The 13124-nt window shown below is 46.4% G+C and overlaps 1 protein-coding gene across 2 annotated transcripts in view; it reads left to right on the forward strand.

The window, feature by feature from the left end:
- The window catches only part of EPHB2 (EPH receptor B2), a 148158-nt gene extending 139685 nt beyond the window's left edge, over positions 1-8473 (forward strand). For both annotated transcript variants that reach the window (XM_061602144.1, XM_061602145.1), the window contains exons 15-16: positions 312-467; positions 1836-8473. In XM_061602144.1, the coding sequence (XP_061458128.1) occupies positions 312-467; positions 1836-1944 (265 nt within the window). In that variant the 3' untranslated portion in view covers positions 1945-8473. The remainder of the gene's footprint in view (positions 1-311; positions 468-1835) is intronic.
- The last annotated feature ends 4651 nt before the right edge of the window (positions 8474-13124 follow it).

Genomic DNA, 13124 nt, shown 5'->3' on the forward strand with positions numbered 1-13124 from the left:
ATGGGAAAATCGTGGTTTCCCTTATGTCTGAACACAAGGTTATCTAGGAACATAGGAAGCTGCCTTACACTGACTCATGCCATTGGTCCATCTAGCTCAGTATTGGATACACGGACTGGCAGTGGCTCTCCAGGATTTCAGCCCTACCTAGAGATGCCATTGGGGATTGAACCTGGGGCCTTCTGCATGCAAAGCAGGTGCTCTGCCACTGAGCTTACACCCTTTCCTTGGGAAAATCATCAGTTGGGTTCTTCTGTGCGAAAGGAAATCCAGATCTTTTCTTCTGCTCATTTTTCCCCCTCGCTCTCCAGGATTAACCTCCCCTTACTGGACCGCACCATTCCAGACTATTCCAGTTTCAACACCGTGGATGAGTGGCTTGAGGCCATCAAGATGGGGCAATACAAGGAAAGCTTTGCCACCAGTGGCTTTACCGACTTCGACACAGTGTCCCAAATGACCATGGAGTAAGTTCCCGAGAGGGAGAGGGGGATGGCCTGCAAGAGCTTCTCAAATTGCCCATTGGAAACTTTAACAGTTCACCCTCTCTCTGGTGCAGCAATGTCTCGAACAGGGCTGGAGGTGCTGAGGCTCCACGTGGCCCTCAGAAGTTTCTCCAAGACACAGCCCCTTTACAAGTGAAGTAATAACACACAGGGCCATCTAAATGTCTCCCTTTAGGAACCCTAAGTCCAAGGCATAGACTTGCCTAGTTGCACCCTTGAAAGAGTCCTTGCCTCAGTCTCAGCAATCCATCAGTCAGCAGAGCCAATGCTGCTAGGCCGTCTGCTGAAGGTATGTTGAAAATAGTTTTCAGCCAGGGGAGCAGGTTGGAAAATACACTGAAAGATTCTTAAGGCATGGAGTCTTCCATTAAGGAGAAGGCTACTAGCCATGATGGCTGTGCTCTGCCACCATAGTCAGAGGCAGTATGGTTCTGGAAACCAGTTGCTGGTAGCCACAGGAGGGGAGAGTGCTCTTGCATTCATGGGCACCTGGTTGGCCACTGTGAGAGCAGGATGCTGGACTAGATGGGCCACTGACCTGATCCAGCAGGCTCTTCTTGTGTTCTTAAGGCAGCCTTTCCCAAACTTGGGGTCCCGATGTTGGACTACAACTCCCATCAGCCCCAGTCAGTGTGGCCAATAGGAATTGTGGGAATTGTAGTCCAGCAACATTTGAGGGCCCCAAGATTAGGAAAGGCTGCCCTAAGGTATATTACTATTAAAAGGCAGAGGAAGGGAAACTCAGGTCCAAATACTTCTTTATCTGGCCTTTGGAGCTCTCTCCAGGCTACATACCCTCTTCCCGGGCAACGTCCCCTCACTGCCCCTGCTTTTGCACCCTCCTTGAATATTTTTTGCCTAGCTGATCATGCCTCTTGGAGGGTAGAAAAGGATGTATGAGTGTCTGCAGAAACTAACCTACCGCAAAATTTACATCAGTTGCTCCACTGCTATACCGTGATGTGATGGCCACCAGCTTGGATGGCTTTAAAAGGGGACTGGACAATTTCAGTGTTAGCAGCAGCCATAATGTGTATTCTATGCTGCCAGAGGCAGTGTGGCTGTGAATTATGACACTTCTTGTGATCTTAATCAACCTTGCTCTGCAAGATAATTTTGTGTCTCGGGAGAAAAGGCCCTTACCCAGAGACCACTTCTGAAAAAGTATAGGAATGGGGGGGCAGGGGTTAGGAAGCCGCATCCAGGCTTATTCCCCTGAGAGCCAGATTTTAATTAACAGTTCAAGGTGACCCCAGATTTTTTCTTTGCTCCTTATGCCAGCTGGCTCCTTGCTAATCTTTCTCCCCCATTATTTGCTTTTGCCCACAGGGACATCTTGAGAGTGGGGGTAACGTTAGCAGGACACCAGAAGAAAATTCTGAACAGTATCCAGGTGATGCGCGCACAGATGAACCAGATCCAGTCTGTGGAGGTTTGAGAAGCTGGGGACTTGCACGTACCTTTTCCATGAGGTCCTGTTCCCTTTTCGTTCCTGTGTGTCTGAGCCCATGTCGGGTCTTAACGTTCCCCACAGAGACAGCAACTACAGGGAAGGAATACCCTCAGGGCAAAGTTGCTGCAGACTTTAAGAATCCCCCCCAATAAAAAAAGGGAACAGTAAGGACTTTTATTTAGAAGGATGTTTTAAAAGGAAATGGAACAGCAATGGATTTCTCTTTAAGGGCTCTGAGACAAGCAGGCTGACCTCCTTCCCCTTCTCCTTTGCATGAGATGCTTCAGACTTGCTGCCTCCCGGGGCACAAAGCAGACCAGAAAGTCTTGTGGGGTGAGTGGGTGAGAAACTTCATGTCTCACCAAGAGTTGTGGAGCATGCCTCCACCCCTCCCCACAACAGCCAGCAGATCTACAGATTGGACTCGAGAGGGGACCAAAGTCAGCAAAAAAAACCCCCATGTGATGGGGTCAACTCGAGAGTGAGCGACATCAGAGATGGACACATCGTCTTAACTTCCTCTCCTCTGGAGGACTAAATCCGGACGAAGCTTTCCCGTCCCCCTCCCACACCTCCTCTGGCTGAAAGATGTCGTTCCCCCCCCCCCAGGGGAAAGGAAAGCCACGGGGCTGTGTGAGGTCTTGGGTCTTCATTGCGCTGGGATCGTCTTGTGAGTGGCACTTCCCAGAGGCTCCACCCCCTGCACTTCCCAGTGGCAGCTGCTACATATTGATATGCACAGGACATTCGAAAGGCCTCATGAATTGCCAATGACCTGCTTCCGGCAGGAAATTCCTCTCCTTCTCCCTGTGCCATGCCGTTTCTTGTAGACTCGATGTGCATTTCCATTTGGTTGTCGTCGTTCCACCTTTTTCTACTTTGTTTACAATGGGCTGGGCGGGGATTTTTTGTGGGGGAGGAGTGTTTGGTTTTTTTTAACAAAAGCAGGATGACAAATCCACCATTCTCATCTCCCAGCAACACTCTCTCCTTCTGGGCAGCGTCCTGGCTTAGCACTTCCAAGGGGTCTTTTCAGACATGCCCCCTTTCCTCCTTTTGCCGGGCTGCTCCCAAGTCCTTTGTCGCTCCTTAGTTGTTTCAAAGTTGGTGGGCTTCTCCGCTGTTTCATGCAGAGGAACCAGTTGCCTCATTGTGATAGCTCTCCAAAAAAACTTGGGTGGGTGGAGGCTTGAACTAAGAAGTTCAGCTGGGAATGAAGAAACAGAGCTGGAGGAACATGGGTCAATGTTTCCCATAGTCCTAAGACATGCCCTCAGATCTTGTTCGGCATCACGAGGGGACTGGAAACAGCACCAGTGGATGTTCAGCAACGGGAGAGTCTGCAGCCTTTTCAGGAAAGGCCCACAACAGGACTCCTGAACCTCCAGAGCAGTACCCCAGATCTCATTCTCCGCAGACGCCAGTTGCTGCCCACCTGTTCCTCAGTACATTGGTGGTATTGTGGGCCTCAGATCTGCCATGGCCAAGCTTTGGTGGTCACGAGAGGAACTGTTTCTTGGAGCATAACTTTGCAGAAGATCAGTCAACTTGGTCTGTCCTACTAAAGGTTAAAAGAACAGGGAAAGTTTGGGAGTGTTTGGAAGCCCACCATTTCACTGTCAGGGGGATCACAGTGGGGAGAGAGTGACTCTGCTTAGCTTAGGGTCTCTTAGTTCTGTATAGGGAGAGGGAGGACCAGCCGTGCCATTAGGAGCTCCACAGAAGCTTTGTGTCTCAAGAGCCAGAAGGCCTGGGTCAGAATTAATGGGAAATCTTGGTCCTCTGCTACATGAATGAGCAACAACAAGCCTTGCATGCTCCCCTGGCTCCTCTTTTTGCAAATGTGAAGGAGTTTGCAAGCTTTTGCAACATGACATCCAAACTTTGGAGAACTGTGGTTTGTTTAATCACAATGACAACTAACTGGGCTCATAATTTACTTTCACATCCTGGCTTGTTCTGAAACTAGTTTAAACAAGCCAGAGTCCCTAGAGTTTTGATGTCACAGGGAACTGTGTGTTTTAAAAAATATAAAGTTTTAACAGGATCAAATTATGATGGGGTGAGCACCTTTTTTTTTCTGTCGAGGGCCGTATTCCCTTGGGAGAGATCTGTTCAGGGTTGCATGCAAGTGTTGGGTGGAGCCAGAGCCAATTGTGGGCAGAGCCAGAGACAAATGCATTCTGGTCCAACTGATTCAGAATAAAGATAAACCCAGAATAAAAGAAATCCAGGATACAAGCATCAACTTTTTTTTTATCAAATAAAATATTAACCCAGTTGTCCTGAAACTACACTCTTAAAAGTGGGGAAAATAAAGAGAAAGCAAACAGGAAGGAATTCAAATGGAATTGAAGAATGGGGCAGCTTCCAGAGGTATCTGAGGCTGCATAAAGTAAGGTTAGGGTTGTAGGTTGCCCACCTGCAGTTTAAACAAATCATGGTTCCCTGTGTCATGCAGATCAAAGGTTTGGTAAAAGTAGAGCCAATGAGATCAACCAGGATCAAAGCATGGTTTCAGATCCTGGCTTGTTCTTTAATCCCAGTTCAAACAAAACTTCAGCCCTTGAGTTTGGACATCACAGGGAATTATGGTTTGCTTAAAAGTGGAAGTGAAAACAAGCCACAGCTTGTTCATGTAGCAGAAAACCACGATTTCCTGTTACTTCTGAACCAGGCCACTGTAGACAGTGAATAAGATTTCTGGGGGCTGGCCTTGGCTAATAAAGGATACTGGCAAAAGGTGCCAGAGGTGGGTGTGCCTTGTGGGGTGTGCAGGAGAAAGATCTAGATGCCATGAAATCTGTCAAAATCCCAGACAACTGTAATGGAATTATTCATAGCTTGGTGGCACAGCATGGAGAGCTTTTGCAATCCCTTTGATATGTGGGGTGGGCTGTCCCATTACAAACCATGGCCATTGAGTGCCACCCACTGTGTGCCCCCCAAACACTCTGCTTGGACCCTGAGCCACAGCGTTTGTGCTTTGCTGCCTTCCTCCCAATGTGAGTGCACCGTTCTTTGCATGGAGGGGAGGAGCTAAATTGATCTTTGCACTAAAACTCCCCTCATCCTGATCTAAGCCCCATCAGTTCCATTGGGCACTGTTGGCATTGCGGGAGGGAGGGCAGGGGAGATGTTTTCACCAGCAGACAAACAACACGCATACCTGATCCATTTCACTGTGTGTCAGCGAGTGCCTCACAGCGCCACTAAAGAGGACGATGATTTCAAGGGAAAGGGGCTGATGAAGACTTGCCTCTTTTCTCCCATTGACGAAACACAGGTGTTTGTGTGGTTAACACCAGAAGCTTCATTGTGGCCTCATCAGGGCAGCGGAGAACTCTCCCCTTGCTCCTCGACAGTGCTGTCCCCCTTTTTCGTCTGTCTTTAAGCCAGCAGAGAGACTTCTTTTGCAGGTCTTCAACTGTGTCTCGGACTTTCGGTGTGCATAAAGTGGGTGCGCCGTGCACATTGACCATTGACGCATCAGGTCGTCACACAGACCCCATTGCAACAGCTTGGCCACCCTCCCAAGCTCTTGCCCGCTGAGCCAGCATCCCCTCTTCTGCATCCCATTCCCACACCGTCCTTTGTCATCACCATGTTTGTTTCACAACCCCAGAGCTGAAAGTAGATTGCCCACTTCCCTTCGAACATAGCAATAAAATGTCAGGCTCTGGATCCTGGCTCTATTGGACACTGTGATAAGGATTAGGAGAGGGAAGAGACAGCAGGTTGTGTTGGCAAGAGCAACTTCCTCAGGAGGGCCCCAGGATTTGTGTTTAAAGGGCAAACATGTCAGGGAGTTAGGGGGAGAAGCAGAAGAAGCCAATTCCTAAACGCAAAAGCTTGATCAAAGTCTCATATATTTCACTGTGATTTTTTTTTTAAGCATAACAACTGAACTAGAATGGACCTTCCTTTGTTTTGAACTGATGGAGACTCTTAAGCCAGCAGACCTAATGAAGTCCCCCAGATATTCACATTTGGCCTGGTAGCCCATTTTGCCCAACCCACACTCACCTGACTCATACCTGTCATCATGTATGATGTCAGGTGTGGGGCGGGTAAAAATGTGCCTGAGGCAAAAACTGTTAAAAACTGTTGTGTTGTAGAGGGGGTGTTGTAGGAACCTCTATGCCAGCTGAGCATTGGGCCTTGCAAAGTGCACTGCCTTTGGCCACACAGTTTGATATCAAGCTACTTGGGCAAAAACGGGTTACCTAGCATCCTTGTGACATCAGGTGATTGGCAGGTGAGCAGTCCCCTACAACCGGTCACACTTGACCCGCAGGCGATGGAGCAGGCAAGGATCCATTCACTGCCCATGAATGAACCCAATTTGCAGTCCAAGCCCATACATGTCTACTCAGAAGTCCCACTGGATTCAATGGAACTTCTAGGAAAGAATGTTTGGAACTGCAGCCTGTTGTTGTGTGTTGGATTTTCAGACTGGGTGCTTCTTCTCAGCTGGTCTTCCTTCAGCAACTCTTGGAGGATAGCGCAGATCTCCTGGACTACTTTGGCTGTGCCATCTCTGCCCAGAACCAGAGGACAGGCTATCTGCCAATTTCAGCCCATGAATTGATCATCACCAGCCACCATGGATGAAGATGAGTTGTTTTACAGCACAGTTCCTCACCAGGCAAGCACTGGTCTCCTCAGCCACATCATCAGGAACTCAAACTCAACACATGTTTAGTGAGGGCAATGCATTTCAGAAATGGGAGGCGTTTGGGATCCCTGGGCCCATTGCTCAATAGCATTTGAGCCTGGCTTGCAACACACTCTTCACCAGCCAGCTCTCTTTGTCCTTCCCAAGTGGCCTCATCCTTTTGAGGGGACAACAATCAATGGGGAAGGCTTGGGTGGACAGAGCCTGGATGCTTTTGAACATGCTCAACACCACTGGTTGCTGTTGGGATGGCCATTTCCTAGATCTCCCAGCCTAATTCAGTGTACCAGGAGGCACTTCCAGGCATCCCAATGGAAAGGGACACATCCAGTCCTCTAAAGATGAGATACAATGCTAATGCTAGGCAGTCCTTCCTGATGTTGGCATGCACACACCCCAATGAAATGGTGTGTTTTGGGAAATGGGGACTGAACAGTGGGCTAAAAACCAGCTGTAATTGCGTTCATCCTACCCAGCTTTCTTAGAAGAACTTTCAAGAAAACACTGTAAAGGCCTTGTTCTCTGTCACTGCTGTCTTTTCCTGTCTTTTCCTTTGGTACTTGACCCATCAGGGGCAGCCTTTGGTTTTTCAGTTCCATTGCCAATCAGATAAGGATGGAAATTGTTGCTGGGTCATAGCTCAGAGGCAGAGCTTGGAAAAGTTACTTTTTTGAACTACAATTCCCATCAGCCCCAGCCAACATGGCCACTGGATTGGGCTGATGGGAGTTGTAGTTCAAAAAAGTAACTTTTCCAAGCTCTGCTCAGAGGTAGAGCATTTGCCTTGCATGCAGAAGGTCCCAGGCTCAATTCCCGGCATCTCCCAGCAGGGTTGGGAAAGGCCCTTGTCTGAAATCCTGGAGAACCACTGCCAGTCCACATATACTGAACCAGATGGAACAATGCTCATATTCAGTATAAGGCAGTTTATAATTCTCATATGTGCTGGCTAGCGAGGCAACAAGAAAAACCACCATGGTTTCTACCAGAAAGGGAGATCCCATAGTTCTGAGTTAGAACAGGGGCAGTTTCATAAAAAGCATCAGAATTAAAAAGAGAAGGCCTTCTGGTGATTTTTCAGAGAACTTTCAATTCTTAAGAGTGTTTTCTGATAGGCTAGAATTGCCCCTCTGAACAGTACAGAAAGCATTTCCCTGATTGTAAAAAGTGGCATTTGACTTTATTTTACATAAACACCTCACTCATTCTGATTGACTACCATAGTTTGGCATCATCACATCCCCTCTATGATTCCTGATTGACTGGTATTGTCATATCCAGTACATGATTCCTGATTGGCCAGTATCAGCCTAGAGGATGAACTAACTGAACACTTCTGAAGAACAGCAAATGTGGGCAAAAGAGTGGCTGCAAACTGTAACAAACCCCCAAAAGACATAGAACCAAGGGCTCCCCACATACCAGCCATCACTAGTTTCAAGATTAAAATCAAACCAGTCAAACCTCCATTGCCAGTTTGTGTTCTCACTCCACCTTTTCATCTCAGCTGTGGTGCCGAGCAATAACATCTGTCCTCGAGCCTCCTGTTTCCACTAAATGGTGACCCGTTTCTTTTGGCAGGCCTCCACCCCAGGGGCCTGTGAGGTCTCTTGTCTGCCCATGGGCCATGGCCTTGTGTGTGCAACATTTGCTCTTCCCCTGACAGTATTTGTATTTTTTAGAAAATGTGAATAGGTAGGTGGTGTGCCAGCCCTGCTCACACGGGTGTGTGTCTTCCATTCCGACCAGGGCTTCTCCTGGCTCCATGAGGCATCTTTAGATGTTGCTGGAGAGGAAGATAATAATAATCCAGATGTATTTATAAAGGAAACTGAACCTGCTGCTCCAATGCCTTTGTAGGAGTATTTTTAAAGAACTTTTTTTTTTCCAAAATAAATGTGAAGTGTAAAAGTTTGAAACGTTCATTTGCAGGCTCGTATTCTTTAGCTGTTCACTGTCTTCACACTCTCAGGGACCGCAGACCTTGTTTGACAAACATGTAGAACAAAAGTGAAAGCAAAGCTCAAGGATGGTTTGAGGGGCAGCCACAGAGCAGGAGTGGGGAACATTTTCAGTCCAAGGGATGCACTCTTTCTCGGCAAGCCTCTGGGGCAGGGGGGGCACATGCCCGAGGTGGGCAAGGGCAGAGGCAAAAGTGGGCAGAGCAACAGATGTAAATTTTACCTTTTTGTACAGCTGGCTAGCTTTTAGACATACACTCCCTCCTCTCTATCCTCCATCCAGGCAAGCAAGAGGCATCATCAGAGATCAAGGGCAAAATTTAGCCAGGCAAAATCACTCAAGGGAGGGGACAAAGCAGGGCTGGGGAGAGTTCTGAGGGCCAGATAGAGAGGTTTGGAGGGCCACATTTCCCCCACTCTCCTGTGGGCTTGAGGTTCCCTGCCCCGCCTTGAAAGGGAATGGCTGGTGCTGACATGAAATCTTTACCCAGCCATTGCATCCTTTGCTGTCCTCTTAGCAACAATAGCAAGGTGGCGTCTGAGGGGAAGCTGCTGAGCTTGACATGAGCTTAGGCCAGAGAAGAACTTCAGCCCAAGGCAAAACTCGAGAAGTATTGCCCAAAGGCAAAGGCTGGTTCATGGAAAACGCAAGAGAGCGGCACATTTGGATTTGAAACATAAACACCCCAAACCTTGTTGTAGTGTCAAGGTTAAAGACTGAAGTGCAGGACATGAAACCCTTGTTTTCTGTTATTTCAAATATGCACATCCTGCCTTTATGCCAGAAAACAGGCTTCATAGTGCTCATCAGTGCATGGAGAGAGACATTTGGGCACTGGCCAAGGGCCCCAGGGGCTCAGAAGGGCCCCTCCCTGGTCTGACCAATCTGTGCTGCCACTCATCACCTTCCCTGCTGGTCCTCTGGAGGTGCCACTCTTAACAGGAGCAAAGCTTGGCTTCCATTCCTGGTGGCCATCTGCCACCACAATTGACCCAAAATGCCCCAGCCTATAGATCTAAAAACCTCAGCCTGTGGGTTGACAAGTCTACAGATTTCCTGTAAAGTTATAGATCAGGCTTTGCCAACGTGATGACCTCCAAATGTGCCGGCTGGGGCTTACGGGGACTGTCATCCCAAACATCTGGATGGCATCATGTTGGCAAAGCCTGATCTATAACTTTACAGGAAGGCTTAGGCACTGCATATGGGGTAAATTAAGATGGTAGACAGCCACCCTAGATGGGAACAGAGTTTGGCTCCCATTCAAAAGCAGCACTGCTGTCCACTGGTTGCAAAAATGCTGTCCAAGGGGCTGACAAGGAGTGTGGAGAATGGTGGAATTATTAATATTATTTACTAATGGCCTTCCACCAGAGCTTGGAAAAGTTACTTTTTTGAACTACAACTCCCATCAGCCCCAGCCAGCATGTGCTGGCTGGGGCTGATGGGAGTTGTAGTTCAAAAAAGTAACTTTTCCAAGCTCTGCCTTCCACACACAAGTCTCAAGGCAATGTACAAGATGCAATGAAAACAGTTTAAAAACACCACTGAAAAAAAAACAGGTTTTTAAAACACAATTCAAACACCCATGGCAGGAACTCATTCATCTATCTTGGAAACCCTGTCAGAACAAAAATGCCTTCAGTTGTTTCCAGAAAGTGGAGATAGTGGACGCTTGTTGTATCTTGACAGGAAGGCTGTCCCACAGAACAGGGACAGTCACCAGTGCCGGTGCCAGGCTATTTTGCGCCCTAGGCAAGGCTAACTACTTGCACCCCTCAAAAGAAAATTGCTAACTTCAATTTTCAAAAACAGATGTCTTGTAGAAAAAATGAAAAGCACAAAACTTGAAACTGCTAAATTTATTTTAAATTGCAATAAGTAATACAACAATATTTGATTATCTTTCTCAAATACAAAAGAAAATGTTTTAGCACACAAATCATTTTAAATAATCTTGTGAATTGTGATGTTGAAAGTTTCAATTTCATCAAAATCTCACTTTGCTTGCTTTTCCTTTGCAAATTTTGTCACCAATTCCTTCAGGTCAGGTGCTGATGCTTGGGCATGTTCAATTGATATAGTTGCCAAGCCAACTAGTCTCTTTTGCAACATTGTGGAGCGTATGTAAGTTTTTATCAGTTTGAGCTTTGAGAAACTGCGTTCACTTGCCACTGCCACTGGAAATGTGAGAAGGATCCTTAGAGCAACAGAAACATTAGGCACATTATCCAGGAGTTTTTGTTTGTTGTAGTATGAAGAGAAGTACTCCTTGTGGCGGCATAGACTTTGGAAGTCTTCGAGCTATTGCTTTAAGTTCACAGCACAGATCTTCAGCATCGATATATTTGTTTCCGTTGTGCATCAATGATTTTTCCAAATTCTTGCAGGCCTTAAGTACATCTTCAGTAGATTTTTTGTGGATACTGTATATATCATACAGGAAGCCAAATAAGGAATTATATTGTTGTAGCTGTTGGAATCTCTCTTCCACAGATTGTATGGCCATGTCTAAGACAACATAGTAGAAACCTACTTTGAATTTCTGCTTTGGATCTTGCGGTGCCTCTTCTTGGGCCTCATACTCAAACTGCCGTTTCTTTCTCCTTTTTCTAACCTGTTCTGTCTCAAAGTTTGGTAGTATTTCTAGCTCCTTTGCAATCTCAGTAGCATCTATCAAAACCTGTTGAAAACCCTCATCCCACCTGCAGCCCACAAGGTAATGCTTGCAGTTGGCTTGTAGCTGAATTTAAATCAGCTTCCTTATTTTGTAGTAGCTTGCTTGTAAGATTGACTTCAGAAAGCATGTTGTACCATATAACAAGGGATACCACAAACTTGAACTTACAAATTGCATCAGCAAGGACCTTAGCTTCAATTCGGGAAGTATTTCCAGATAAACCTTTTAGGCTTGTGTCATCAAAGAACTCTATTAAAGCATCATATATACTACCAAGATGATATCTCAGTGGTTTCAAAGCATCGATCGGACTCTCCCATCTTGTTTCGCTCAATGGCTTAACAGTTATGCCTAAGTCTGATACATGGCAAGTTAGAATTTGCCAACGCTGAGTCGATGCTGAGAAATAATTATAGATCTGTTGAACCAAACTGAAGAAACTGGTTGCTTCCAGACAACACTTAGTGGCATCATTGACTACCAAGTTTAAAGAGTGTACATTGCAGGGCACAAAAAAGGCATGTGGATTTATGTCCAGGACTCTCTTTTGTAACCATTTTCTTTGCCTTTCATGTTACTCCCATTATCATAACCTTGACCACGCAGATTATCAACTGGTAGTCCCATTTGCTCAAGCTGACCAAGAAGAGTTTATGTCATAAGGGCACCTGTAGTCTCCTTTAGTGGAACAATTCCCAAGAAATGTTCTCTTATGACAACTTCAGGCTCAGACATCTCATTATCTGATGGTTTGATTACATCAACATAACGTACAATCATTGTCATTTGTTCAATATGACTAACATCAGGTGTGCAGTCCAGAATAACTGAGTGGTATTTGGCTGAGTTTGCATGTGCTAAAATTTTCTGCTTTATAGCACCTGCTAGAAGCTGTATAAGCTCATTTTGGATATCTTTTCCTAGGTAGTGAACCATTGTTTCTTGATCTTTAACTCTGCGCAATTGTTCATTCATGATAGGATCAAAAAGGGCTAGATATTCCACAAACTTCAAAAAATTTCCATTGCTAACACTGTACAACTTTTCAGTTGTACCACGGAATGCCAAGTTTTGCATGCCAAGAACTCTGACCAATGCAATCAAGCGTTCTAAGATTTGTCGCCAATATTTTTCATGTTTAATTTTCTGCTGGTTAATATCATCAATTGTTTTTCCTTTAGATAAGCGCAATTCAAGTTCTCTCCAGGTCTTATTGTTTTCTAAATGGTCAGTATTCCTCTCATGTGAAGAGAGAATTGCTCCAATGTTCTTCCAGTCTTTTGAACCTGTTTCTTGTAGGGTTGACGCACCATTTTAAAAAAAACTAATCTGTATAAAACTGTGCCCCTCAAAGGTCAGTACTGTGCCTCTCTGAGGTCTGCGCCCTAGGCGGCTGCCTGGTTGGCCTAATTTTAGCACCAGCCCTGACCGGAGCCACCCAATCCCATCCCAGCTAGACAGCCCAGAAGGATACCATGGTTGATTGTATCGAAGGGCGCCGAGAGGTCCAGCAGCACCAACAGGGATGCACTCCCCCTGTCTGATGCACAGAGTAGGTCATCAAGCAGGGTGACCAAGGCAGTCTCTGTCCCATGACCAGGCCTGAAGCCTGATTGAAAAGGGTCTAGATAATCCGATTCATCCAGGAAAACTTGGAGCTGAGCAGCCACTACCCTTTCAATCACCTTGCCCAGAAAGGGGAGATTACAGACTGGGTGGAAGTTGTTAAGATCCACAGGGTCTAATGAAGGCTTCTTTAACAAAGGTCTCATCACAGCCTCCTTCAACAAAGTTGGCATAGAACCTTCCCTTAGGGAGGTGTTAATTAAATATGCCAACCAGTCA

Source organism: Rhineura floridana, chromosome 18, assembly GCF_030035675.1.
Source record: "Rhineura floridana isolate rRhiFlo1 chromosome 18, rRhiFlo1.hap2, whole genome shotgun sequence".
Taxonomy (NCBI): domain Eukaryota; kingdom Metazoa; phylum Chordata; class Lepidosauria; order Squamata; family Rhineuridae; genus Rhineura; species Rhineura floridana.